This window comes from Dipteris shenzhenensis, chromosome 11 (assembly GCF_047967505.1).
Source record: "Dipteris shenzhenensis isolate YYH24624 ecotype China chromosome 11, Dip_SZ_1.0, whole genome shotgun sequence".
Classification (NCBI taxonomy): Eukaryota; Viridiplantae; Streptophyta; class Polypodiopsida; order Gleicheniales; family Dipteridaceae; genus Dipteris; species Dipteris shenzhenensis.
The window spans coordinates 49,488,011-49,514,637 of record NC_141606.1 but is presented as its reverse complement, the minus strand read 5'-3'; the positions used below and the strand labels follow the sequence as shown (position 1 = coordinate 49,514,637).

Genomic DNA, 26,627 nt, shown 5'->3' with positions numbered 1-26,627 from the left:
GTGCATTGACGCTCTAGCTACCCATGACAACACTTAACTTACTCCAACATTTACCCAAACCATGGCCATGGACATAAAATGCCTAGTCACTAGTAGAAGCTCCTCCTATATCTGGTGAGGTGAAGGTTTCCATAAAGCCATTTCTTGAGGAAGAAGAGCATAGTGGGGTCTCGCATATCCTAGAAGGGTGGCCTTGAGGTCAACATGAGGGCTATAGGTTAGCATAATGTTGGTCTACTCTTGGTGGTGGAAAAAGTGGAAGGTAGTATAGAGAAGGGAAATGTAAGTGGGAGTGTGGATCATTGAACCCCGAGCCTTAGCCACCCCAAAAATTTGCACACATGTTCTCAAAAAACATGGGGGGGCAAGTAAGTAACTTCAATCAAAGTTCCACAATCGCATGAAATATAAATTGCTGTCATTGGAACTTAAATAATTTTATCGAATAGTGTAGATTTAAAAACATTAAAAGAAACCACACATTATCAATTAGTGAACCATATGATATAAATATTTACTTTCAGGCGATAGATGGCTTGTTATGAAAATAGAACTATATTTATTATTACAAATTCATACCCACATCATTATGGAAAAGGATGTGGATAGAGTGAGAGCACAGAAGGGATGTGACTTGGCTGCTTATAAATCTTCTATTGAGACTCCTCTCAAACGTACACAAAGGCCATGCTTACATTTCTCCAACCAAACAGACATGTCTCTTGAGCCACCAAAGAAATGATAGCTAAGCCTCTAGAGTGAACCCCACTGTACCAACAGGATTGGAAGACACAGCCACACAGCCTCCAGCCATTTGTCAATCTAAAATTTCCACTGTATAGAAAGCATTACCTCAGACAGGGGTCGCAAGACCAGTCTACATGGCACAACCATCACTCAATAGTAACCACAACATAGTCTATGTTGATATATGTCTTTTCCAACACTATTCTTTTGGATTTGTCTTTGCTTAAGGGTTGGTTGCCCTCTATTGTTCATTCAACCCCATTGGTCGATCCTCTATGGTTGTTGATCTAATGACTCCCATTTTGATGAGTCATTATCACTACCAACATTTGCTCGTCCAATGGCCTTCTTTGCCACAAAAGTAGCATGCTATGTTGTTGCTCTTTGTTCTTTTCCCTTGATAGGGCCTCCTGTCTCTTGCTACACATGGTGGATGCCTGTGTTTGTTGAACCAAGCCTTTGGTCATGTGGCTTATATGGTTGTTGCAGATGTTGCAATAACTTTTCTAGTCAACACTCATTCGCTCTGTGATCATAGGTTTTGCACTCGATTAGTCCTTGCAATGCCAGGAAGTAGTAGTCAACACTTGCCATGGTGGCGACACATGCTCGGCTGCCATATTCACAAGCTTTGCGGTCTTTGATGGTGAAGAATTAGCTTCCAGATTAGAGAAGGGTAACATTGATCTTGTGTTAGTTTGGGACAAATCAAATGAAGCCACTTGTGTCTTTTCTACTTGGTCCTTCTCTTTCATGTTATCCCTTAGGTGTATAGCCATCATCTTGCTACATAGCTCAAAGAATGTGGGGTTCATGGCAAAGCGATGGTTGTAAAGTTTGGACTCCCACAGCCCCATAGGAAGTGCAGCAAAAGTTGAGTGTCACTCATCCTTCCAAGTGGCTCACACCGCAAATTTGGGTGCTTGATCTAGGAAATATAGTTGCAAAGAGATTCCATATCCTTCTACTTAACCTCATATAGTTGGTTAATAGGGATCCATTTGGTACCAATGGGGGAAAACCCCACTATGAATGACTTTCTTAGCGTATCCTTATTGATTTTTTCTTCAGGGTTCAGTGACCTACACCACTCCCTTGATTTTCCATCGAGGCTTAGTCCAAATTGATTTACCTTGTCTAGGTTGCTTATGTTCCCGAAGCAAGAGAGTGACGGGCTTTGAATGGGTAGCTGACGTGGCCGAAGGAGAGTAACTAACAACGAACTTTTTGTGTCCGTGGCAGGGGAAGTGTGGCCAGTGCAGTAAACACTCCAACCCAGCTCGGAAATGGGTTGCTCCCACATGCTGCCCCCCAGGCGTCCACCCCCCCCTTGCCCTGCTTCCGCCCTTGCCTTGCCTCTTTTGCTGATCTTGACCATGTTCTTGCTCTCATCCCTCGGCGACTGGGCTAATTTCGAGCTCCAGAAAAGTGAAGTTCAGCTTTGCGTCACGGGCGACCTGCAATGTTCTCGGAAATTGGTCGTGGAAATCGAAAGTTGGCAGGGCTGGGTACGTTTGTCAGACCTCTCCATGGGTGTTATCTCTCCCTTTGCAGAAAAGTTAATCCCTTTGCCCTCGCTTTCGTTATAGGATTCCAATGGAGTTTTTAAATCGTACTTCGAGCCATGCTTAAGAAAACGAAGTAAAGTTTCAGACAGTTCGGACTTCCAGTTGATTCTTTTGACTCTCTGTTCATATGAATTAAAATCTTGTGCATCGTTTCTTCTTCCATTGAGTCTTTCATGTTTAGATAGCTTTACCCTAGGGTCCAAAACTCTCTCTCTCTCTCTCTCTCTCTTTTCACAAGTGGCAAGGCTGTTTTCAAAACGGGCTAGAAGCAGGATGGAAAGGCTACCATAGATTCAAGAATGAGTGTAGGAAGGCAGACAATTAGCATTTGAAGAAATAGCTGTTCAGAATCTTGGTCTTTCCCGTCACTTATATGGATGGGGAGGAAGTCTCGCACTCTCAGCCTGGAATGAGTTAGAGAAGATAAATAAATATTTCAGGCTTCTTCCTTTGGAAATTCCCGGCATGATACGACTAGCACAATATCGCCACAAAGTGAAAAAGACGGAAGATGACCACCGCCCACATAGCATGGGCAACCAATTGCAGGCCACGAAGAACAAAAGTAAATTCTTTACGTAACATATAGGACCATCACTGTGTAATGGCCTCAACTTCATTATCTTGTAATCATAGCTGTTTTGGTCCCATGTGCCATATTTGGTCTCCCCGATGGCAATACAATCATCATCATCATAACCTTTCCCCCCTCTCAAGGGTTGGAAGAGTTTACGTTATACCATGACTAAGATTTAAAAGACAGAAGCATTTTATGAGGTATCACTGGGTGCCAGCAGAGAAAGCATTCTTGACCAATGGAGAGGAGGAGGAGATTCATTGGATCAATGGAAAAGGATTTGGCTCAGGGACTGGAGATAGACACTACCAGAAAGAAGAGAGGAAGAGCAATTATGTGGGAGCATTGTGTAAAGCCATCATTGTGGTAGCACAGAGAGAGTGTTGAGAGAAGATCAGGTGGGTTAAACGAGAGAAGCGGGCTGAGATCTGAGCGTAGACAATAGTGGAATAACAATTCAAAAAGGGACTTTTTTTTTTGGGGGACGTTTGGTTCACTCAATGTTTGCTCCATGTCCTCCATTCATACAATCATACACACTTTTTTTGTTTTGAAAACTATATTGCCTTATATTACAAAAATCAGTACCAGAAAATGGAACTTTGAGCTACAAGATATCAGAAGATCTCAATAAAAGACAATAACGCAGGATAATCAATATCCTGAGCCTACAGACAATGAAAGACCGATTGCTGTAAGGAGGCCTGAAAAAGAAACATTGGGCAAGTGACAGATCACCAAAGACTCTATGGTTTTGATTTTTCCATAGAGTCTATAGTGCCCAATAACGAACCCAAGAGAAGAAAAGATCATATCCCTGCCTGATAGGATGAGCCCCAAACAACCAGAAGAGCTTGCCAAAGCAAGCAGTTAAAAAGTGTGTTTGTAGACGTTGCTACAGAAATAACAAGAAATCATGAGATTTTGGGCAATGCCAAAATAGATGAGCATAGTCTACCATGGAGACAGACATCATTGAGAAAGAGCAGGCACAACAAAACACAGTGGATTTGATTGCCCTGAGGTTAAAGAAGAGTTGGTTTGAATTCTTCTTCTTACAGGCAGCTGTTAAAGACTTTAGGTGTTCCAACTGTTCCTAGATCTCCTCTATTCTACAGTATAGCTCCTTGTTACAGACTTGTTATCTCCTGGTTACAGACATCTTATCTCCTGGCTACAGTCTAGTTATACAACATTGTGCTGATCACCTCTACTAGAGGGTTTTGTTGGAAACTATGTAAAAACCTATTTTATAATATAAGTCTAGATATATTTTTATTTTTTAAAAGGAAAAAAAGAGCTGGCCAAATGGAATAACTTCAAGCATCACCCACAATAAAACTTGTTGACAAAGAGAAAATTTGTAGCTCCAATTCTGTCGCAATCTTTTCCACCACCACTTTGCATTATGATTGATAGACCAAATCTGATTTACTCGATCTGAAAACCAAGGTGAATTATAATGTCAGCCAACAATAGGGATGACAGGTTGAACCCTGTAGCATTGAAGTGACCAATCCTTGAGATGATCCATGAGCTCAAGTTTGGGCACCAGTAGGAAAGATTGAAGCATCTGAGAAAGGTATTGCTACAGAGTTCGATAATGCAGTCCCAAACCTTACTTGCTAACTGCTGCTGAAGGAAAAGATAGCAAAGTACCATCAGCATGAAGCGCATCTCCCACAAACTGAATCCCTTTAAGGCGAATAAAATATGTGCTCTGGGCTCCTGCAACGCTAGTGGATGAGCATACACCTTTGACCAATGCAAACTCCCAGCAACAACCAAAGTACCATCAGCATGAAGCGCATCCCCCACAAACTGAATCCCTTTAAGGCCAATGGATGAGCCAACACCTTTGACCAATGCAAACTCTCAGCATGCAAGGAATTTCCATCAAGAGAATCACGATCACGCCATTTAAGATGAGAGTATTTTCTTCCAGTCCGAAAACAATTGGCAGGTCCCCTTATGAATTCCAGCATCATTTTTCCCTTAAGTGCTAAACTGTGAATATGAATATTTAGAATATTTAGATCGCCATGCATCTTTGGCAAACAGAGGTGCTCCATCGAGAGTATTACATCCATGCTTGGACCACCAGAAGGTCTCAATAAGAGAGGACATGAAGCATGCAATATCTTTCTTGCCAAACATCATCAAAGGTAAATATAACTATATTTAGGCAACCAAAATTGGTTGGGCTATATGAAGTTGGACATGCAATGGTGGCCAAGTAGCTAACTTCCAATATTACAACTTCTTTTGAACCCTTGTGAGCATCCAATCCCTTCGTTGGTGCCGAGTGGCCATCCACCTCAAAGGATAACCCTGATGGTGAACAAGCTGTGACTAGACAAAACAATTTCTCCAAGCCACAAAAGATGATGCCAGTCTTTAGCATGCAATGGCAAAAGCTTAGATTTGTGAAAGTTCACTTGTAGGACAATAGCCAATCCATACAATGATAAAGCACGCATGAGTTGTGAAAGATCCATCCCAGTATTCTTAGTAGTGAAGAAGGAATCATCAGCATAAGCTTGTGCAATCATGGGCTTTCTTCCATGAATCTACAAACCATGGAAGGTATCTATGGCCACAAGATAATCCTATGTAACAAAGCATGGGATGAGTGAGTATTGCATATAGTAATGGACTAAGAGGGCATTAACGTACCAAACAATGGAGAGACCATTGATAAAAAAGCTCCCTAGACAAAATGCAAACAGTTTACTATCACACTATTGCCAATAAATAACATCCTCCATTTTTCTACCAAAATCCAAACAATGCATGGTTTGCTAGATGATGTCCCATTGAATGATGTCAATGGCTTTAACAATGTCTACTTGTAGCAAAAGTACACCTTGTTGAATGTACTTTGCATATTCTATCCCAACATAAGTGTTGACAACATTGTCCGTGATATGTCCACAGGGAATGAACACATATTTGGCCAAGATGTAGACCATCATGCAAAACACACACTTTTTGGGCGTGAAAACTTTGAATGCTTTATATTACAAGGTAGTTATCTCAAAACGGGGAAGCTGAAAAAGTACATTAAGAGAAAATCTCCGTGTAGAGACAAATATACATCATAGTCTATGTGGTAAGTTTGCAGACAATCAAAGAGTGATTGCTGCAAAGAATGACGAAAGAAAACAAAAGGAGAAAACATAGGATCACCAAAGGCTCTATGGTTTCTATCTTTGGGGTGAAATTCTTGATGCTTTATATTACACAGTGGTGGCTTCCCCTAAATGGGGATCTCAAAAGTACAATAGCTGAAGATCTCACTATATGACAAGTAAACATTATAGTCTGTGTAATTGGTTTGTAGACAATTAAAAAAAGATTCCTACAGCGAGCATCTGAAAAAAGGGAAAGTGGAAAAAGTAGGATCACCAAAGACTCTATGATTCTATCGTTTCATAGAGTCCAAAGTGCTCAGTAATGAGCCCAAGTGAAGAATAACTCAAACCCATGTCTGCATGGGTGAACCCCAAAAAGCCAGAAATGCTTCCCAAATGTAGCTGTAGGAAATCTAGCTATCAAACGTTGCCGAAGCAGACCCAAGAAAACACAGGTGTGTGGACAATGCTAAAGGAGATGTGGCAAAGATTTCTGTGGAGGCTGGAGCAATATGTCCTCATGCCAAAAGCTGTCCAAACGGAAAAACTCGCAGCATCACCCGCCACAAAAAAACCTGCTATCGAAGAGGAACTTTAGAAGTCCAAAGCTGCTGCAATCTCTTCCTCCACCACTTTGGTGGGCAATTCATGCGCCAGAGTTGATTTGCCTTATCTGAAGCCCAAGGTGGAGGCAGCAAGACTTTATACAAGGAAGATACCATAATGTGAGACAGCCTCAAAGGATGGGCTGATGAACCTAGGGAATGAAGAGTCCAATCTTCAAGCCTATCCTGAAGCTCAAGTGGTGGTACTGGAAGAAAAGACACAACCATTTGAGCAATCTTTTGCCATAGAGGACAATAATGCATGCCTAAACCATATTGTCTAGCAACCAAAGGAAAAGACATCATGGTACCCCATCATCATGAATCACATCAGCCATAGAGTGAATCCCTTTGAAATTAATAAAGTACGAACGTATGGGTTCCTGCAAAGCCGATAGAGGGTCAAAGACCTTCGACCAATGTAAACTTTCAGTCCTTAAAAAATTGCCCTACAAGGCATCGCGGCCATGCGATTGCAAGTGGGAAAGGATATGCTTCCAATCAAATAACATTTTGGAGACCAAAGGATAGCCTTTGATTCTGCCATCAATACATCCAAGCAAGAATTCCTACTGAGTTGGCTGCCAATAACCAAAAGCAGAGGTGTTGATTTCAAAAGCAAATAGCGCATCTTGGCAGCCCAAGGTTGATCTCCTTGCATAAATTGCAGCATTATTTTTCCCTTGTGAGCAAGGATATGCATGTGAATGTTGAGAATATTTAAACCCCCATGCAACTTTAGTGAACGGAGATGTTGCACTGAAAGCAATCTCAAACTTTTCCGGCCATGTTTGGATTGTCAAAAAATTTCCATAATGGCTAACATAAAGTATGTAAAATCTTCTTTGTTAAACATGAACAAAGGCAGGTAAAACTGAATGTATGCCACCAAAATAGATTGAACTATCCTTAGGCGCAATGACCAAGTTCAAGGGAAGAATCTGACAAGCCCTTTCTTCCATGAATTCGGCATTTGTTGGTTTTGCCAAGCACTATTGATCATATGCAGTAAAGTAGACTTGAGGATATCCCAATATGCAAGGAAAAATTCAATAGTGAGATCATCCCATCGTGGAGATTTCCATCTGCCACAGGATTTTATTGCAAAGGTTCCTTCAGCTCCAAAGCCTGGTACTGGATACCCATGTAGGCATCATCAACAATGTGCCGGTTGAATATCAATTGCTGCCAGGCAGTGCTGAGATTCTACTGGAGTTGCTATTTCTCGAGCAGGAGGTCATCGTTGTTTTGTCTATAGTATGCAGGCCATCGCTATCATTCTATTGTGCTTCTCCTACACTTGCTGTAGAACCGTCTTGGAGGGAGAAAGCTATTTCGCTCGCTTTTGCGGTGGAAGGGGGAGAGCTTTCTTCACACTGGTCGGGCAGAGGGCAACTCATGGGCCAGGCCATCTTTCGAAGGATCCAAATTTCCTTGGCTCCGTGTCTATGCTCTCTTCTTCTAGAGGACGCTCACGCTATGCTCAAGCGTCTTGATCTACTGCTTGAGCTTGTACTCTTGCTCCACTCAGCTCAAGTCCAAAATGTAGCTTAGCTGCTCTAGGTTGGTTCTTGGGGTCACCCCAGTTGCGTTACAAGATGTTCCTGCAGGAGCCGCTGTCTGACGAAAAATGTAAATACGGTGTGTTGTACATGAGATGTGCTTGGAGTGACCAGGGAGCTGTATAGTGTGCTGTGGTTGCGGTCTTTTACATTGTGGGTGCACCAGACATCCCAGAGCATGCTATCCAATGTGTGACAGTGTTTTATTGTGGGATGACATGTGCTTCTTGTGATTGTCACAAGCCATATTTGTATGAGGGAGATAGTTTTTTTGTTGAGGGCATCTTGTAAGTTTTCTAGTGTGTCGGGATTGGGCTTACATGTGGATAGTCGGTGCGAAATTAGGTACTAAGTGCTTGTGATGTGCATTAGTGTGCACAAAGTCTAAGTGTGGTGCATTAAGTGCCTTGGTCTAAGTTTTGTGGGGAAGCTTTGGGAGTGGTAAAAAGGCAGAAGTGAGGTGGCTAATCAAGGATGGCGTGGCTGGAATCAAGAAAGGCATGCATGAATTGTGGCTACGTGAGGATGAAGGCGAGGAGCTTCTGAATGGCGAGGTGGCGGCTAGGAGCTGATGGACGTGATTGTTGCTGGAAGGATCGTTGTTGCTCGGAGGGAGACTCGTAGTTGACGGGAGGGATCTAAAGGTCGTGCATGAGCGGGAGCCAGAAACTTGTGCGTGAAGGTCATTGTGGTGACAGGTTCTGGAGGTGCGTCTCTACTATGGAAGCCTGAGGTTTATTTGATTGAGGGGTCTGGTTTGGTATCCGGACAGGGTTGTAAGCGACGGAGAGTATGCACCTTGCGCTTCTTGGTCTCGTGGAAAGGTGTTGCTACTTCACGGGCAGTTTATTTGGGAAGATGCATGAACTCCATGAGCTCTGTGAGGATGAGGAGATACGTGGAAGTGGAGATGAACGATGAAGTGTAGTGGACTAGCGTGAAGAGTCACGGGCTGTTGCTCTTACTAGTTTTCTTGGCTGTGAGAAGCGTAGCTATTATGAGGTTTGGGCAGAACATTTCGAATGAGGGAGAGCATGCACTACGAGCAAAAGAAGAGGCCGAGGCTGTTGCTTGAGGCTGGGCCATGGTTTCGACTATACGGGCTGGAGAAGGGCTGTTGTTTTTGGTTGTGGGATCTTGATTGCCGATTGGAGCACTTTGAGAAGCAGAGAGCAAATACCGTGAGAAATAGCCAAGTGTTGGGTGTCATTACGTTAAGGAGGGCGAGTGATAAGAGGTTGGGCTGCCGTCTTTGAAGAGAGCTATGGGTGATGAGGCTTGATGACAGTGAAGGAGATGCTATGGCACAGTCCTGTTCACGTGGTGACGATGGATGGGGGTGGAATCTTACTAGGACGCTGAAGAACCATGGGCATTGCTACTATGCAGGTCTGCGGGTTGTAAGCTCCATGAGCTAGGAAGCCACGGTGCTGGGAATCAATACATAAGGGAGATGGGCAATGAGGGTGGCTGGCTAGTCGTTGGATGCACACAAAAGCTTTGAAGCTGGAAGTAGAGAAGGTTTTGGCCACAAGCAGGTGCCGGGTGTTGCTGTAGAGACCTCAACTGACAAAATCTTTAGAGATGGCGGGCTGTGCTTGTTGATGATTTGGAGGAAGGTATAATAAGATCTCTGACCGTGGCCATTTTGTGGGTTGATTATCTTGAAAAGTCATGAAGGTAGTCTTCATGTGGGTTGTGGGTTGGATGCATTTTGAAGCTGAGCGCTTTCTAAGTTGTTGAGGGAAGTCCAGTTCTGAAGTCCACTTGTCTTGAGCTGTATTCTATTGCCTTGTGTACAGACAAAGACTTCGAAAAATTTTGAATAAAGTGTACATTTTGTATGTGTTTCTGGTTTTTTGTGGCTTGGAATGTGGTTGTAGAGAGTTATGAAGGTGTGTATTGCTCTACTGTTTTAGTTCATCCACATTTTGGTGCCTCCACGGAGGAGTTCACTTCAGTTTACAAGACTGAAAGAGCAGATGTTCAAACTTGTGTTGCAAGCAATAGGGAGGAATCCACACATGAGAGTGATTCACTGTGAGTGGTGTGGAGGGTGTGGTCATAGGAAGGACAGATGTATCGAAGTCTAGCTACGTGTGATCTGACTCCGTGCCAGAGTGCAGAGAGCTCTGAAAGTGCTTGCCCGCAGAAGAAAGAATGCCCTGAGCTTCTTCAGTAGTGTGTTTGCTTTGTTGCTTTCTAGTTTTTGTTGTGGTTGAGATTGTGGCAGTTGTAGGATTGTGAGGATGGCATAGGACTTTCCAGAATTTTGGGGGATGCCGTATGAGAATGCAGTGAGGTTCCTGGAAAAAATGGAATTTACAGCACCTATGAAAGATAGGGCAACCCCTGAGATTTTGTATCAAATCATGAGTTATTGTTTGCAAGGAGATGCTAAAGCGTGGCTGCAGACTCAATTGCTACCTCCAGGACTGCTCATCCACAGTAGCAGAATGTGAATTCTGAATATGGAGTGATAAGAGCTGCATTTCTGGCAAGGTTTGCTCAAGCAAAGAACCCGAATGAAGTATGGAAGGAGCTATGCAAGGTGAGGCAAGAGGAGGAGCAGGAGCTTGACCAGTACTTGATTCAGTTTGGGAGATTATGGAGTCTCTTGTTGTGAAGCTCTTGTGCCAGAGGTGCCTCTTTAGATGATCAAGAGAGATTGCTTCATTTCAGGCCTGAAGCCTTCACTCCATTTGAAGGCGGAGCTGAGGAATCACGATAGCTTCAAGGATGCAGTAAGAGTGTCTAGGGAGAAGGAGTGGAAAGTCAAGAAATTGAGGCAATTGGGCATGCATGAAGAGCCCAAAACCCTGGTCAGCAGCCCCCCAAAAATGATCAAGGCATATGCAGAGGAGGAAGTGCCTACTCTTGTGCAAGAGGATGCTCTGAAAAAGGATTTGCATGAAGCTGATGAAAACACTCAGCCTAAATTGGATAGAGAATGGAGGAAGAGGCTGAGGCTGAGGTGTGCCGAATAATAGGAGAGAAACTGTGGCCCGGAGGAGAGGGAAGTTCAGCTGGTGTAGGGAAATGACGAGGTTATTTCAGTAATGTCAAATGCTGGAATTGTGGGGAGTGGGGACATATCAGCCCTCACTGTGATAAGCTAGAAAGGGCAGGGGGAGGTGTCTACCTGACAGGTGATTACAGTATGGAGGTGAAAGATCCAAATCAACCCTCTACCAGTGGAGTGAAGTGGGAGGACAAATGGAAGGAGAAGGCAATTAGCCTGATCAGAATGGAGACCATACCAGAGGTTATGTCTGTACCCATGCAATTTGATATGATGAATAGGCTGGAATTGGAAGAAGAACCTGAGGAGACAGTCACAGACGAAGAGACAGAGTGTGAGACAGAGGAAGAGAGTCAGTTGTCTTCATTGTCATTGAAACTGGATGCATATAGTGTTGATGATGTAGGGGAGCTGGAAATCATTACACTTATTATGAATGGAGGCTTGTCCGTTGCTATGGAGGAGGGTGTTGCTTAGCCAGATCTGCATGAGGTGGCAGTGGAGAGCCTGAGTGAAGGGGTTGCTGACATAGGTGGCAGAAATGTTGAGAACCCATTAAAGGCAGCTAAGGATAAGTCTCTGTGTGTAGTGGTAGATGATGATCATGCTCCAGTGTTGTGTGATGATGCGCATATGCTGGCTGGTCATGCTGCAGCAGATACACAGCCACTTGAAGACAAGGCTTGGAAGGAGTACATGGCAGAATGCAATTAGTTCGTGGTTGACACTGTGATTGTGCATATCGAAGGGCTGAGATTTCAGGTTCAGCAAGTGAGGAAGAAAGTGAAACTAGCAGTGAAGATGAGAGCTCAATCATGTCTGACAGTGATGAGGCTGATGTGGCTATTACTGGTAAAGTAAAAGACCCGCAGTTAAAACTCTTAGTTTGGATGGGACCTGCAAGTGTTGGTTGTGTGCATGCGGACTTTGATGTGTATGATGAGGTTAAGATTCAATGTTTACAGGATGATGGTGATTCAGATGATGAGCTGGATTGCATTCTTGATGATGCACTGGATGATATGTTAGTATTGATCTCTTCGGAAAAGAATGTAAACACCAGTGTGCATGTTGAGCAGGATGATAGTGATAGTGTGGTTGATGATGAGCTAGATGATTTGCTTGATGATATTCTCATGGATTTTGCATGTGTGGTTGGTAATGACAAGAAAATCTCATGTCTATTCAGAGAATGAAGATGTCAGTGAAGACCTGATGCATAGCAAAGAGTGTGTTGATATGTTTGAACATTCTTTAGGTGGGAAGGATGTTTGTTTGCTCTTGGGTGATCTTGATAATTCATGTGATGGGTTAGGTTTTGCAGCTCATGACCAAGTGGAGACCTGTAGGGATGTGAGTATCCTGACTCGTCTACACGACTCCTCTTGGGCTCTCTCAATATGACAACACTTACATGATCAAGAAAGGCATGAGGCTTGATGAAAATGACAATGAAAGTACAATGCCTTTATAGGATAGGCACACACACTCTAAGTGTCAAATGTATATGGGATAAGTCCCATAGTGACACATGGCACTCTAGGATATAAACTAGTATAGTACTACTCTAGAACACTTTAAAAGTCACTCAAATTGACTCCATTTCCTAACACCCCCCCATGGAGGAAAGGTGACGGACTACTGGAATGGAACCAAGAACAGCACATGACAATGATGGTCATCAAAACTGTGCATGCCGGTCTAGAACTAGACATGGCTCCCACACAATCTCTTAGGCAAGTGAGCATGGCTCAGAGGCTAGTGAGCATAACATCGAAATCTCATCTAGCATGGCTCAGAGGCTCATCATGCATGGATGCATGATCAACTCAGAGGTCTAGGAGATCAATGCACCAACAAATAGACCTCTCAAAGCCAAAAACACATGGCTCCCACAGTACATCCCCACCTGGCTCCAAAGACTAATGAGCAACATGGAGCCACACACCAAAAATATAAAAGAAATACATCATTTTAGGAGGACTATCCAAAGCAGAGGACCTTTATTATTATTATTTTTTTCAAGAAAGAGACTTCTATTAAGTAAGAGAAAAAACCCGTGAGAGCAAGCTCAAAGCGGAATACATCATGAAATCATGAGAATAAGTAAAACCCTCTCAGAGTGAGGTGGAAAATAACCAAGGCTGAGGCTGAAAGTGCCACCTCAACCCTATAGGAGTCTCAGAGAAGAAAGGAGAATCCTTCCATTTCTTGAAGAAAGAAGCCCTCCTAGTTGAGGCTGCACGGGAGTCTCCCTGCATACTCGTCCATATGGCCATCAAAGTATGTACGGTGTCTGTCCAGATACTAGCCAATGTGTGTGAGGGATGAACTTGAGTACCCTCCAAAGCCTCTGTGCATCTGGCTCTCCAGATATGCCAAGATGCTATGCTCGCTAGAATCTCCCAAGAAGTATCCACAGAGGCATGTACAGCTGTAAAAGGAAGGTGTGGTACCACATCCAACGAACAGGACTCAATCTGATGACGTCGAACCAAAATGGCCCGAGAGGAGTCAAATCTCTCATAGAATACCTAAGGCTCTGTAAGGGAAAGCCAAGCCACTGAGCCCCATGTCATAAAGAATGGGGACTGGGCAAAGTGAGTGAAAATCCTGGCTACCCCCATCCAAATCATCCAAATCAAAAAGATGCGTCTTGTAGAGATTTTGAAAATCAACATGAGCTGCTGCTCCTCCCCGTGAGCTACTGCCCCCCCCCTCTCCCTCTCTCAGCCAGCCCTCTCTCCCTCTCCCTCTCCCTCGCTGCCCCCGCTCTCCCCCCTTCGCTGCTCCTCCTCTCCCTCCCCTCTTGCCAGCCCCCTCTCCCTCTTCCCTCACCCTCCCTCTCCCCTTCCTCCTCCCCGCCCTCCGTCTCCCCCCCCCGCTGCCCCCTACCTCTCCCTCCCTGCTGCCCCTACCTCTCCCTCCCTGCTGCCCCTACCTCTCCCTCCCCGCCCTACCTCTCCCCCACCCGTCAGCCCCCCCGCCCCCCTTCTCCTCCCCCGCCCCCTCTCCCCCCCCCCGTTGCCCCCCTCCCCGCTGCCCCCTTCTCCTCCTCCCTCCCTCTCCCCCGCCAGCCCCCCGGCCCCCTTCTCCTCCCCCGCCTCCCTCCCTCGCCCTCCCTCTCCGCCCCCCGCTGCTCTCCCCCTCCCCCATCCTTTCCTCTCCCCCGCCCTCCCTTTCCCTCCCTCCTAACCCACCCTCCTTTCCTCTCCCCCTCCCCCTCCTTCCTCTCCCCTGCTCTCCCTTTCCCTCCCTCCTATTCCCCCCCAAGGAGACCCCTTTTATTTATTAAAAAAAAAAAAAAACCTCCTCCCTCTCCCTCTCCCTCCCCGCCCCCTTCCTTCCTAACTCAGCTCCCCACGCCTCCCCCTCAGCCTACCTCCGTCTCCCCCTTCAGTCTATTCTCTCCTACCTGCTCTTTCTCCTTCTTCTTGCATTCGCGTTCAGGGCATCCTGGGCAGTAGTTTCATGGATGGAGCTTTTTCAGTGTTGGAATCGGCCTTTTCACATCGATTGGCGAATGGATCCCCATTCAGCAAATCTCCGTCCACTTCCACCAGCCGCGAGAACCGCCATTTTTTTAGAAGACGAGTTGCAGCAGCTCAAGAAAGATGTGGAATTAGAGGGCTCCACATCACTTTTCGCCCGCATCTTTGGGTCACACCCTTCCAGATCATAGGCTAGAGACTCGATGCTGACGGCGTTACGAGGAGACCTCGCTTCACACCTCAGGGATATTTGACTTTTGGGACGTGGATTCTTCCAAGTGGTTTTCGACTCCCACGAGTCCACAGCCCTTGTTCTCAAAGCTAATCCCTTGGCTTTGGGTTCGAGGAGGATCTTTCTTTTACCCTATACCTTGGGCTTCGATCCGTCGAGGAGGACAGGCAGGTTACATCACTACTCATTAGATTTCTTGGTCTTCCTCAGGTCTACCATCGACTGCTTGCCACTATTGGAGCCACATTCGGAGTGGTCACTGAGATCCCCTCCCTTCTTGGCATGCCTTCTTCCTCGCCAGAGGCAGTCAGTGCAGACGGGGTGCCTCGTGTTAGGGTCATTCTCTCTGACCCTAACATCTCAGATGACCACATTATGCTTCAGTGTCCAAACGGCTCTCTCTTTCGACAGAGAGTCGAGATTTCAGGTAGACAGGACCAATGCAAGATTTGTAGGACCCTTGGACACTTTGCTAGAGACTGCCCAAGGAAGAGAAAAATACCCAAGAGGTCTTCTAGTGCGGCTCCTTCACGTACTACCACGACTACACCTCCCAGCACCTTGTACCACGCATTCCAGGACCACCAAGAGCAATAGGGCGCCCTGCTTCGCGCCCAGGACCACCAGGGGCAGCAGGGCACCCAATGCCCGCAGCACACCCATTACCACGATGGAGAGCTATCAGAGTGGCTCCCTTACCTCAGGAGGAGACTTTTGATCCTGTTCAGACAGATGCCTTCCAAACTCCAGAGGTGGATGTTGTTGCAGCCCCAAACACTACAGTTCCACATCAGGAGGGGCCTTTAGATCCACCAGCCCCAGTCACTTTGGTTTCTGACCACAAGGGGGCTACAGGTACTTCTTCCCCACAAACTGTTCCTGCCACAGTCAGGACAATTGAGAAAGTGTAGGTGCAGATGAGGGCTCCTGATTCCTCTTCACCCCAGCCATAGGCCTCCTCAACCCCCAGCTTCACTTCTGCTGATAGAGGCCTGGCAGGTCCTTCTCCTTTATCTTCCACGAGTGCAGGTCTTCTTTGCACTCCTCGGCCATACTTGCTTATCCGGAATTCTTTTTCGGCATTGGCAGATTCGGCGACTTTCATGGATGATGAGGAGTTTGTGCCCTCCACCTTAGGGGTCCCTGTCATTGGGATTCCTACTGACAGGGCCTCCCTTTCAGCAGGTGTGGGGATCCTTTCACCTGTTGAGTTTCCTGTCCTCAGCAGGAGTGTTTCGGCCTAGGGGAAGCTGGTCTCGTCTACTAGGTCGGGTAAGCCTTTCCATCCAGCATCCTCCTGTTGATGAGGATAGTCAGCTAGAACATACAGGGCCTAGGCGGAGTTCCACATCATCACCGTAGGCAGCTGATCCGGAACCAGCTTCATCCCGGTGTCACTGGAGGTGCTATTAATATCCTTTTTATCTAGGAGCACAAGTTGGATGCCAGTGATTGCTCTAAGTCTGGTAAACTGCTTCAGGACATACCTTCTGGTCGCCTACTATGGGCACAAGGGGAGGTACTTGCATTTCGGTCTCTCTTTCTATTCTCCCCTTGGTTGCTGGTCATGGTATTATCTCCCCTTCTAGAGCTCAATGGATCATTATTTTGATTGGAGGGCGTAAGATTGGTCTTCTCAATCTTTATGCTCCCAACAACAGAGGGGAGCGGATCTCCTTTTGGAAGCAGTTACTCTCTTGGGCCCTTATTGCAGATTCTTGGATCATTGGTGGCGACTTCAACATGGTTGAGTTGCCTTCAGACAAAAAGGGAGGCAGATAGAGTGGAATTCATTCTTTGGAGAGGGCAGCCTGGGATGCCTTCCTCTTTCAGTTCAGTGGCAGGGACACTTGGTTGGATGATGCCTTTCATATTATGCCACAGTCACTCCTATACTCTTGGCCAAACAGGAGAATACACATGCCCATTCATGCACGGATTGACAGATTTTATGTAGATGATTGGGCACTTGATAGAGGAGGATCTGTATGCATTTCTGCTGGGGTTTCCACCTCAGATAATTTTCCAGTGGTGTTGCAGATTCTTGAGCCTCATCGGAGAGGCCGCTTTGCCTGTGTCAAGATTCCGGATGCTTTTTATGCAGAGGAGAGCCTCACGGAGGATATTTTACAGATTTGGGTTTCTCACATATAAGGTGGAGCTGTCCACCCATCTCAGGTAGCTGCAGCCTTATCTGGAATTAGTGACTATTATCATACAATCGCTGATTCTAGGAGACGTGAGATTCTCAGATGTGAGATTGGTATATGCCAACAGTTAGCATCCCTTCAGAGGGAAGAGCAGAAGAGGCCCACAGATGCTTGGATTCAGGAGCGCCTTGCTGCAGCAAGGGCTCATTTGCAGACATTGTTGGATCAGAGAGCAGAATATGCCTTTCATGCACGGGAATCCTTTTGGATTCAGATGGGTGGTAGGGTCAACAAACACTTTTTCTCTACTCATGGGCCCAGACATAGTAGAGATAGTGTTTCGCAGCTTGTTGACTCAGACAGGGTGTTACAGTCAGATCCTGATGCTGTCATAAGTGTAGCTTCAAATTTTTTTGCATCCCTTCTTACTGTAGATCCAAGCACACAGGCCATTGATGATGCCAGAGAGGTTATTTGGCAGTGTATCCCTGTATTGGTGAAGGATGAGATGTATGTTTCTCTGGATGCACCTTTCACCAATGCAGAATACAAGACTGCATTACTTGCTCTTCACAAGGGCAAGTGCCCAGGTTCAGATGGACTTAGCCCCTCCTTTTCTATTACTTTTTGGGAGCAGATTGGTGATCACATTGCATCATCCCTGCAGGGCGTGTGGGACTCTGGTGAGATGCCGGACTCACTTACAGATGGTCTCATTCATCTCATCCCAAAGGGGGGTAATAGGAATCTTGTGTCTCAATGGAGACCCATCACTCTATTGGGCACTTTTTACAAGATTCTGGCGAAAGCCATCAGTCTGCGGCTACAGGTTTTTCTTCCAGATTTGATTCATGACACGCAGACAGGGTTTGTAATGGCAGAAGTATTTTTGATAATATTTTCTCATTTTGGGAGGCCTCAGAATGGGCCATGCAGAGCACCCAGAGATTGGCCATTCTACTCTTGGACTTTGAGAAAGCTTACGACAGAGTAGACTGGGATTTTCTAGAGGGTACTCTATCTCGCATTGGTTTTTCAGATGCATGGATTAGAGGAGTATCCTCTCTCTATAGATCAGCCCATAGCCAATTGCTCATTGAGGGGGTAAGAGGGGACAAGTTTCAGATTTCCAGATCCGTCTGCCAGGGATGTCCTCTTGCCCTGTTTCTTTTGATGTTTGTGGTGGAAGCTATGAGTATCTACATTAGATCTCAAGCTGATATTTATGGGCTGAGGCTTCCTATCCGCCGGGAAGAAGAGCTCCTGGATAGTGAGTTGGCAGATGACACGGCCGTTTTTTTGGATGCCTCCCCCAGGACACTCACTTCCTTTCGGACAGAGGCTTGGATTTGTTTTACACGGCTGCAGGTGCACACATTAATTGGCATAAATCCAGTGGTTTTTGGATTTGCGAGGATGACACCCCAGATTGGGGTAATGATATTGGCTTCACTTGGGTACAGAGGGGCGTCTCCCTCAGATATTTGGGCTGCTAGGTTGGGGTGGGCATCTCTCCTTCACAACAGTTTGCTCCGGTGTTGGAAAGCATCAGAAGAAAGCTCCTTTTCTGGAGCTCAGCCAAACTTGACTTGGCCTCCAGGGTGGTAGTGGTTAACCAGGTTCTTCTAGCCACAGCATGGTTTGTATGCTCTTGTTGGTGCCACTCTAGGGATTGTATCACTCAGCTTAAGAGGCCTGTACGAAACTTTTTATGGAGTGGTCTAGATGGCACAACTGATGTTACAGCCAGGGTGGCTTGGGAGACCTTGATTCTTCCTACAAGAGAAGGGGGTTTGAAAATCATCGACCCAGATCTACATTGCAGAGCTTTACTCTGCAAGTTCGTTGTGAGAGGGCTTATGCCAGGGCAAGAGCCTTGGAAGGATTTTTTAATCAAATGCATACAGTCTCGCATGCCCACTTCAGGAGAGGATTGGACACACAGTACTAGATGGGTTTTCACCACAGCCCACCTCAGGTCTCCCTCTTCCCCTCTTATGGTTGCTATCCTGAAAGCATGGGCCAGCTTCAGGAGTACTCTTTGCAGGATTCCCCCATCCACCCGTGAAGAGATTGAAAGGCAGCCTATCATGTGGAATGACAGGATTTTGGATGAGCTTGGCAGACCACTTGGAGCTTCTCCTTACATGCAGTGGCCAAGATGGGAGAGGGACCCTACATCTACAGTGGGAGCATGGAAAGCCTTTAGGAAGCTTGCTGTAGACCGACAGGCCCAGATGGTTCTTAATCTCAGAGGGAGTGTAGGGAGAGTCCAACAGATTGATGCAGCCTTGCCCTTGGTTTGGGTGGACACAGATGACATGCCTATTACTTGCTCCACCTGGATGGGGGCATTTTCCAGATTGGGAGTTCCTTTACAGGTGATTGCTTTTCTTGACACACTTGAGGATGCCTTAGTTTTTGATGTTTCTTCGGGGGGCTAGCTGGTCCAGATCCTCAGACGATATCTTGTTGGAGGTACCGTTTCAGCCAGTCAGGATAGTGGGCTTCATGGAGCATGGCTCTCTTTCACAGTGGTACTTGGATCCTGACCCGCTTCTCCTCGCCCTTGGCTCATGGAGGCTGTGGCTCTATGGAGGTGTCCCAATTAAGTTTTTGCAGTGGGACCGTGGGGAATGAGAATGGATAGATAAAGGGCACCGAGAGAAGGGCATCCCCTTCTTTTGTTACACGGTCAGTAATGCCAGGAATTCCAGCTCAGCTGTAGGGGTTGGAGGCCCACCAGAGCTCATCATTGGGAGAACTTTCAGATTCCTGCTGACTTGCAGAAATTTTTTTGGCAGAGACTCTGGAAATCCCACCGGAATAGAAAAATCACTCTCTTCTTTTGGCTTTCTATTTATGGTGGGATAGCAGTGAACCATTGGAGATCCAGGTTTGGAGCTGGCCCTTCTTGCCCTCGCTGCCTTTTTGCTTTGGAGACAATATAGCACCCTTATATGACCTGGGGATCAGTGGCTTGGCTTACTCTTTCAAAGCCCCAGGTATTTTTTGAGAGACTTGATTTCTCTTGGGCTCTTCACATCCGACAACACCTTGTGGAGTCGTGCTCTAGAGGATGTTCTGGCCACTCTTTTCAAGGCTGCTCACTCCTCGGTCGACTATCCATGGGAAATCCTAGCTAGCATTGCAGCATGGCACATTTGGAGAGCCAGATGCACTGAGACTTTGGAGGGTTCTCAGGTTCACCCTTCTCAGATCTTGGCCAGTACTTGGACAGATACGATACACACTCTGGCTTAGCATGGTGTATTTCCGCACAGAGCTTGCTCTAGCGGGTTTCTTTCTTCCTTAATTGAAGTCTCTTTTATGAAAAAAAAAAATCATCCAAATCATCTTGAGACACGGGATAGAGAGGATGCTAGACAAGTTATTTGGCAGAGCATCCCTTTGTTGGTAAAACCGGATATGCATGTTTTGCTTGATGCACCTTTCACCAACACAGAGTTCTGGACTGCACTTTCAGCCCTTCACAAGGGCAAGTGCCCAGGTTCGGATGGCCTTACCCCCTCTTTTTTCATTGCATTTTGGGATATGATTGGAGACTACATTACTTCAGCCCTGCAGGGCATTTGGGACTCTGGTGAGATGCCCGGGTCACTTATAGAAGGTCTCATCCACCTTATCCCAAAAGGAGGTTGCAGAAATTTAGTGTCCCAGTGGAAGCCTATCACACTTCTGGGGACTTCTTACAAGATTCTGGCCAAGGCAATCAGCCTCCGATTGCAGCCCCTTCTCCTAGATCTTATTCATGACACTCAAACGTGATTTGTGCATGGCAGAAGCATTTTTGATAACATTTTCTCTTTCTGGGAAGCTTCAGAGTGGGCCAGGCAGAGCGGCCAGAATCTAGCCATTCTACTTTTGGATTTTGAGAAAGCTTATGACAGAGTAGATTGGGGTTTTTTGGAGGGCACCCTTCTATGTTTTGGCTTTACTGATTCTTGGATCAAAGGTGTTTCCTCCTTGTACAGATCAGCCCACAGTCAGGTACTTATTGGTGGGGTAAGGGGTGAGAGATTTCAGATTTCTAGATCAGTCCGTCAGGGATGTCTCCTTGCTCCTTTCCTTTTTTTGTTTGTGGCCAAAGCTATGAGTATCTATGTTCGATCTCAAGCTGACATCTTTGGGCTGAGACTTCCCATTAGAAGGGAAGAGGAGTTACTTGACAGTGAGTTGGCGGATGACACAGCAGTTACCTGGATGCCACTTCACAGATGCTCACTTCTTTCAGGACAGCATTGGATTTATTTTGCTTGGCGGCGGGGGCGCATATAAATTGGCATAAATCCAATGGCTTTTGGATCAGCGATGAGGACACTCTAGTTTGGGGGCTTGACATAGGATTTACTTGGGCTCAGAGGGGTGTGCCTGTTAGATATCTGGGCTGCCAGGTCGGCTTGGATATTTCTTCCACGCAGCAATTTGCTCCCGTGTTGGAGAGCATCAGGAGGAAGCTCCTTTTTTGGAGCTCAGCCAAGCTGGATCTTGCCTCTAGAATTGTGGTGGTCAACCAGGTCCTCTTGGCCATGGCCTTGGTTTGTTTGTTCTTGCTGGTGCTATTCTAGGGGCTGCATCACTCAGCTCAGGAGACCGATCAGAAATTTTCTTTGGAGTGGGCTTGATGGCACAGCAGATACCTTGCACAACAGATACCTTAGCCAGGGTGGCTTGGGAGACCCTCATCCTCCCTACACAGGAAGGGGGTCTCAATATTATTTATCCAAATTTGCAGTGTAGAGCTTTACTTTGCAAGATCGTGGTGCGGGGACTTATGCCAGGAACCGTGGAAGGCCTTTCTTATTAGCAACATACAGAGGTGCACACCTTCTTCACGAGGAGACTGGATGAGCAGTATTAGGTGGATCTTCACCACAGCACACCTCAGATCACCTTCGTCCCCTCTCATGGTTGCCATTCTGAAAGCATGGGCCAGTTTTAGGAGCACTCTTCGGAGGAGGACTCCTTCCTCTCGTTAAGAGATTGATAGGCAACCCATCATGTGGAATGACAGTATTTTAGATGATCATGGTAGACCACTTGGTGCCTCACTCTACATGCAATGGTCTAGGTGGGAGAGGGGACCTGCATCATCTTTGGGGACTTGGAAAGCTTTCCGGAGGCTTCCAGAGGAGACCAAGTCTTAGTTGACACGACATCTCAGAGGGAGTGTAGGGAGGATCTTGCAGATTGAGGCAGCCCTTCCAGAGGAGTGGGTAGACACAGATGATATGCCACTCACTTGCTCCACTTGGGCAGGTACTTTTACGAGAGGCGTTGTCCCGCTTCAGGTTTTGGCCTTTTGAGATGCACAGGAGGATGCTTTAGTTTTTACTGTGTAGGATGGTGGCAGATTGCTCAGATCCATAGAGGACATCTTGCTTGAGTTTGCTTTTCAGCCTATCAGGGTTGTAGGTCTTTTGGTGCAGGGATGGTTCCTCGACCCTGACCCCTAGCTTCTCTCCACTGGGTTTTGGAGGCTTTGGCTTTACGGGGGAGTTCCCATTAGGTATTTGCAGTGGGACCCTGGAGAGTGGGAGTGGATTGATGCAGGGCATCGAGAGAAGAGCATCCCCTTTTTTCGTTACACGGTCAATAATGCCAGGAGATTTCAGCTCAGTGGTAGAGGTTGGAGACCTTCCAGAGTTCCTCATTGGGAGACATTTGATATCACTGCGGATCTGCAGAGGTGCTTCTGGAGGAGACTCTGGAAATCCCACAGGAATAGAAATATCACTCTTTTCTTTTGGCTTTCTATCCATGGTGGGGTTGCAGTGAACCTTTGGAGATCCAGGTTCGGAGCCGACCCTACTTGCCCTCGTTGCCTCTCTGCTTCGAAGACTATTTAGCATTGTTTATGGAACTACAGACAGGCGAGGATGATTTGGATGGGGGTAGCCAGGATTTTCAGTCACTTTGCTCACTCCCCATTCTCTATGACATGGGGCTCAGTGGCTTGGCTTTCTCTTACAGGGCCTCAGGTATTCTATGAGAGACTTGACTCCTCTCGGGCCATTTTGGTTCGACGTCATCAGATCGAGTCCCTTCGTTGGATGTGGTACCACACCTTCCTTTTACAGATGTACATGCCTCGGTGGATCCTTCTTGGGAGATTTTAGCGAGCATAGCATCCTGGCATATCTGGAGGGCCAGATGTACAGAGGCTATGGAGGTTACTTAGGTTCATCCCTCGCACACTTTGGCTAGTATATCTAGACAGACACCATACATACTTTGATGGCCATATGGATGAGTATACAGGGAGACTCCTGTGCAGCCTCAGCTAGGAGGGCTTCTTTCTTCAGGGAATGGAAGGATTCTCCTTTCTTCTCTAAGACTCCTACACGGTTGAGGTGGCACTTTCAGCCATAGCCTTGGTTGTTTTCCACCTCACATTGAGGGGGTTTTATTTATCCTCGTGATTTCATGATGTTGTATTTTCGCTGAGAGCTTGCTCTAGCGAGTTTCTTTCTTACTTAATAGAAGTCTCTTTTTTGCCCAAAAAAAAAAATCATCCTCGCCTATCTGCAATCCCATAAGCAATGTTGAATAGTCTCCGAAGAAGAGAGGCAACGAGGGCAAGTAGGGTCGGCTCCGAACCTGGATCTCCAAAGGTTCACTGCAATCCCACCATGGATAGAGAGCCAAAAGAAGAGAGTGATCTTTCTATTCCTATGGGATTTCCAGAGTCTCCTCCAGAAGTATCTCTACAGATCCGCAATGATATCAAGTGTCTCCCAATGAGGAACTCTGGAAGGTCTCCAACCTCTACTATTGAGCTGAAATCTCCTGGCATCACTGACTGTGTAACAAAAGAAGGAGATGCTCTTCTCTCGATGCCCTGCGTCAATCCACTCCCACTCTCAAGGGTCCCACTACAAATACCTGATGGGAACTCCCCCGTAGAGCCAAAGCCTCCAAGACCTGGTGGAGAGTAGCCGGGGGTTTGGGTCAAGGAACCACTCTGAATCTGATCCCTACACCAAAAGACCTACAACCCTGATAAGCTGAAAAGCCGACTCAAGCAAGATGTCCTCTATGGACCTGAGCAATCTGCCACCATCCTGCACACTAAAAAATAAAGCATCCTCCTGCGCATCTCGAAAGGCCAAAACTTGAAGCGGAACACCACCTCTTGTAAAAGTACCTGCCCAAGTGGAGCAAGTGAGTGGCATATCATCTGTGTCTACCCAATCCTCTGGAAGGGCTGCCTCAATCTGCAAGATCCTCCCTGCACTCCCTCTGAGATGTCCTGTCAACTGAGATTTAGTCTCCTCTGGAAGCCTGCGGAAAGCTTTCCAAGACCCCAAAGATGATGCAGGTCCCCTCTCCCACCTAGACCACTGCATGTAGAGTGAGGGACCAAGTGGTCTGCCATGATCATCTAAAATACTGTCATTCCACATGATCGGTTACCTATCAATCTCTTCACGAGAGGAAGGAGGAATCCTCCGAAGAGTGCTTTTGAAACTCGCCCAAGCTTTCAGAATGGCAACCATGAGAGGGGACGAAGGTGATCTGAGGTGTGTTGTGGTGAAGATCCACCTAATACTGCTCATCTAGTCTCCTCCTAAAGAAGGTGTGCACCTCTGTATGGTGCTAATAAGAAAGGCCTTCCATGGTTCCTACCCTGGCATAAGTCCCCGCACCACCATCTTGCATAGTAAAGCTCTGCACTGTAAATCTGGATCAATAATATTGAGACCCCCTTCCTGTGTAGGGAGGATGAGGGTCTCCCAAGCCACCCTAGCTAAGGCATCTGCTCTGCCATCAAGCCCACTCCAAAGAAAATTTCTGATCGGTCTCCTGAGCTGAGTGATGCAGTCCCTAGAACGGCACCAGCATGAACAAACAAACCAAGCCGTGGCCAAGAGGACCTGGTTGACCACCACAACTCTAGAGGCAAGATCCAGCTTGGCTGAGCTCCAAAAAAGGAGCTTCCTGACACGTCCCAGCACTCCTGAAACCTCTGATCTGCAAGCAAACACAAGAACACACACAACGTGAGAAACTGAGCAGGCTGCTCACCACCCAACCATGACATCTACGAGATGTGATCTCGAATCAGGAGATGTCTCCTCCGAGCCACGAGCTGAGCTGTTGGCACGAACTCCCAACCAGATCCAAACCAGCCTGGTGTCCCATACCACCAGGTGGCACTGTTAAGCCTGGGATCTGCTACTGGGCCTTGGGCTACGCTAAGATGCAGGCGCGCGTCCGCGACTCAATCCAGGATCAGACCTAGCACTTGGGAACGAAACTTGCTCCCATCGGCGCACTAAGAACTGAACCCCCTGGGCCCCTTTTATAGACTCGGGCCCCAAGCGCCAAAAATAGCGAAGACCTATAACTGGTTCGTACCCTTGCCACTCAACTTGAGAATCAAGCCTCTACCTAGCTCCAAGCCTCCCCAGGCTACCTGAGCTAGTCTTGTGTACCCAGTACACGTCAGATACCAATCCGTGCACATGACATACTTCCCCTCTTCTAAGAACTCACTCCTGAGTTCGCTAAGAAACCCGGAAATGTTCTTTGGAGGTTTTGTAATGTCTCCAATGTTGCATCCTCCTCAACATGATCCTTCCACTTGATCTTGTATTCTGTGATAGTTCTATTTCGAATCTATCTTTCACGAAATTCAAGAATACACTCACGTTCGTGTGGAATATAAGTCAAATCTGTAACTTCTATTATCTCTTGAGGAGAAACAAGTTGATCATCCGCACCCAATACTTCTTTCAGTCTACTGACATGAAAGACTGGATGGACTTTAACATCAGGAGGTAATTCTAGTCGATATGCAACTGGTCCAATTCTTTTAATGACCTTGAACGGACCATAGTATCTGGGGGATAATTTCGGAACCAAACCAGTACTTAGGCTCTTGGATTCCTTGGGAATTCGCAAATATACCATCGTTCCTTCAGAGAACTCTCTAGGTGAACGATGTCTATTAGCATAAAATCTGTCCCGATCTTGGGCACTTCTAATAGACTCCTTGGCAAATTGCAACATTTCCTGCATGTCTTGCAAGAAGTTGTTTGCAGCATCATTTTGAATCCCTTTTAACCCAACCATAACTGGTGACTTAGATTGAAACCCGTACATAAGCATAAAAGGACTGTAACCAGTACTCGAATGCTTTGCACTGTTGTAAGCAAATTCTATCATAGGGAGATAATCTTCCCATGAAGACTGTCTCTTAGATACATATGCCTGAAGCATGTCTTCAACCAATTGGTTGACCTTCTCTGTACTACCATCGGATTGTGCATGATCTGAGGAACTCATACTCAGAGTAGTTTCTAACTTCTCAAAAACAAGTGTCCAAAAGGTACTTGTAAACTTTGAGTCCCTGTCACTGACTATGTCAGATGGCAAACCATACAGCTTAAACAAATGGTCCACAAACTCGTGAGCCAGCTGAACAGCTGAAATAGTTGTGCGAGTAGGTAAGAACCTAGCCATTTTTGTCAAATGGTCAACTATGACCCAAATGGAGTCATGACCCTTGCGCG

At 46.4% G+C, this 26,627-nt stretch overlaps 1 protein-coding gene across 1 annotated transcript in view; it reads left to right on the top strand.

Moving 5' to 3' along the window:
• Positions 1 to 2,033: 2,033 nt before the first annotated feature.
• Positions 2,034 to 26,627, top strand: part of LOC147897122 (uncharacterized) — a 175,712-nt gene continuing 151,118 nt past the window's right edge. The window contains exon 1 of the mRNA XM_087381220.1: positions 2,034 to 2,255. Within this exon, the coding sequence (XP_087237346.1) occupies positions 2,034 to 2,255 (222 nt within the window). The remainder of the gene's footprint in view (positions 2,256 to 26,627) is intronic.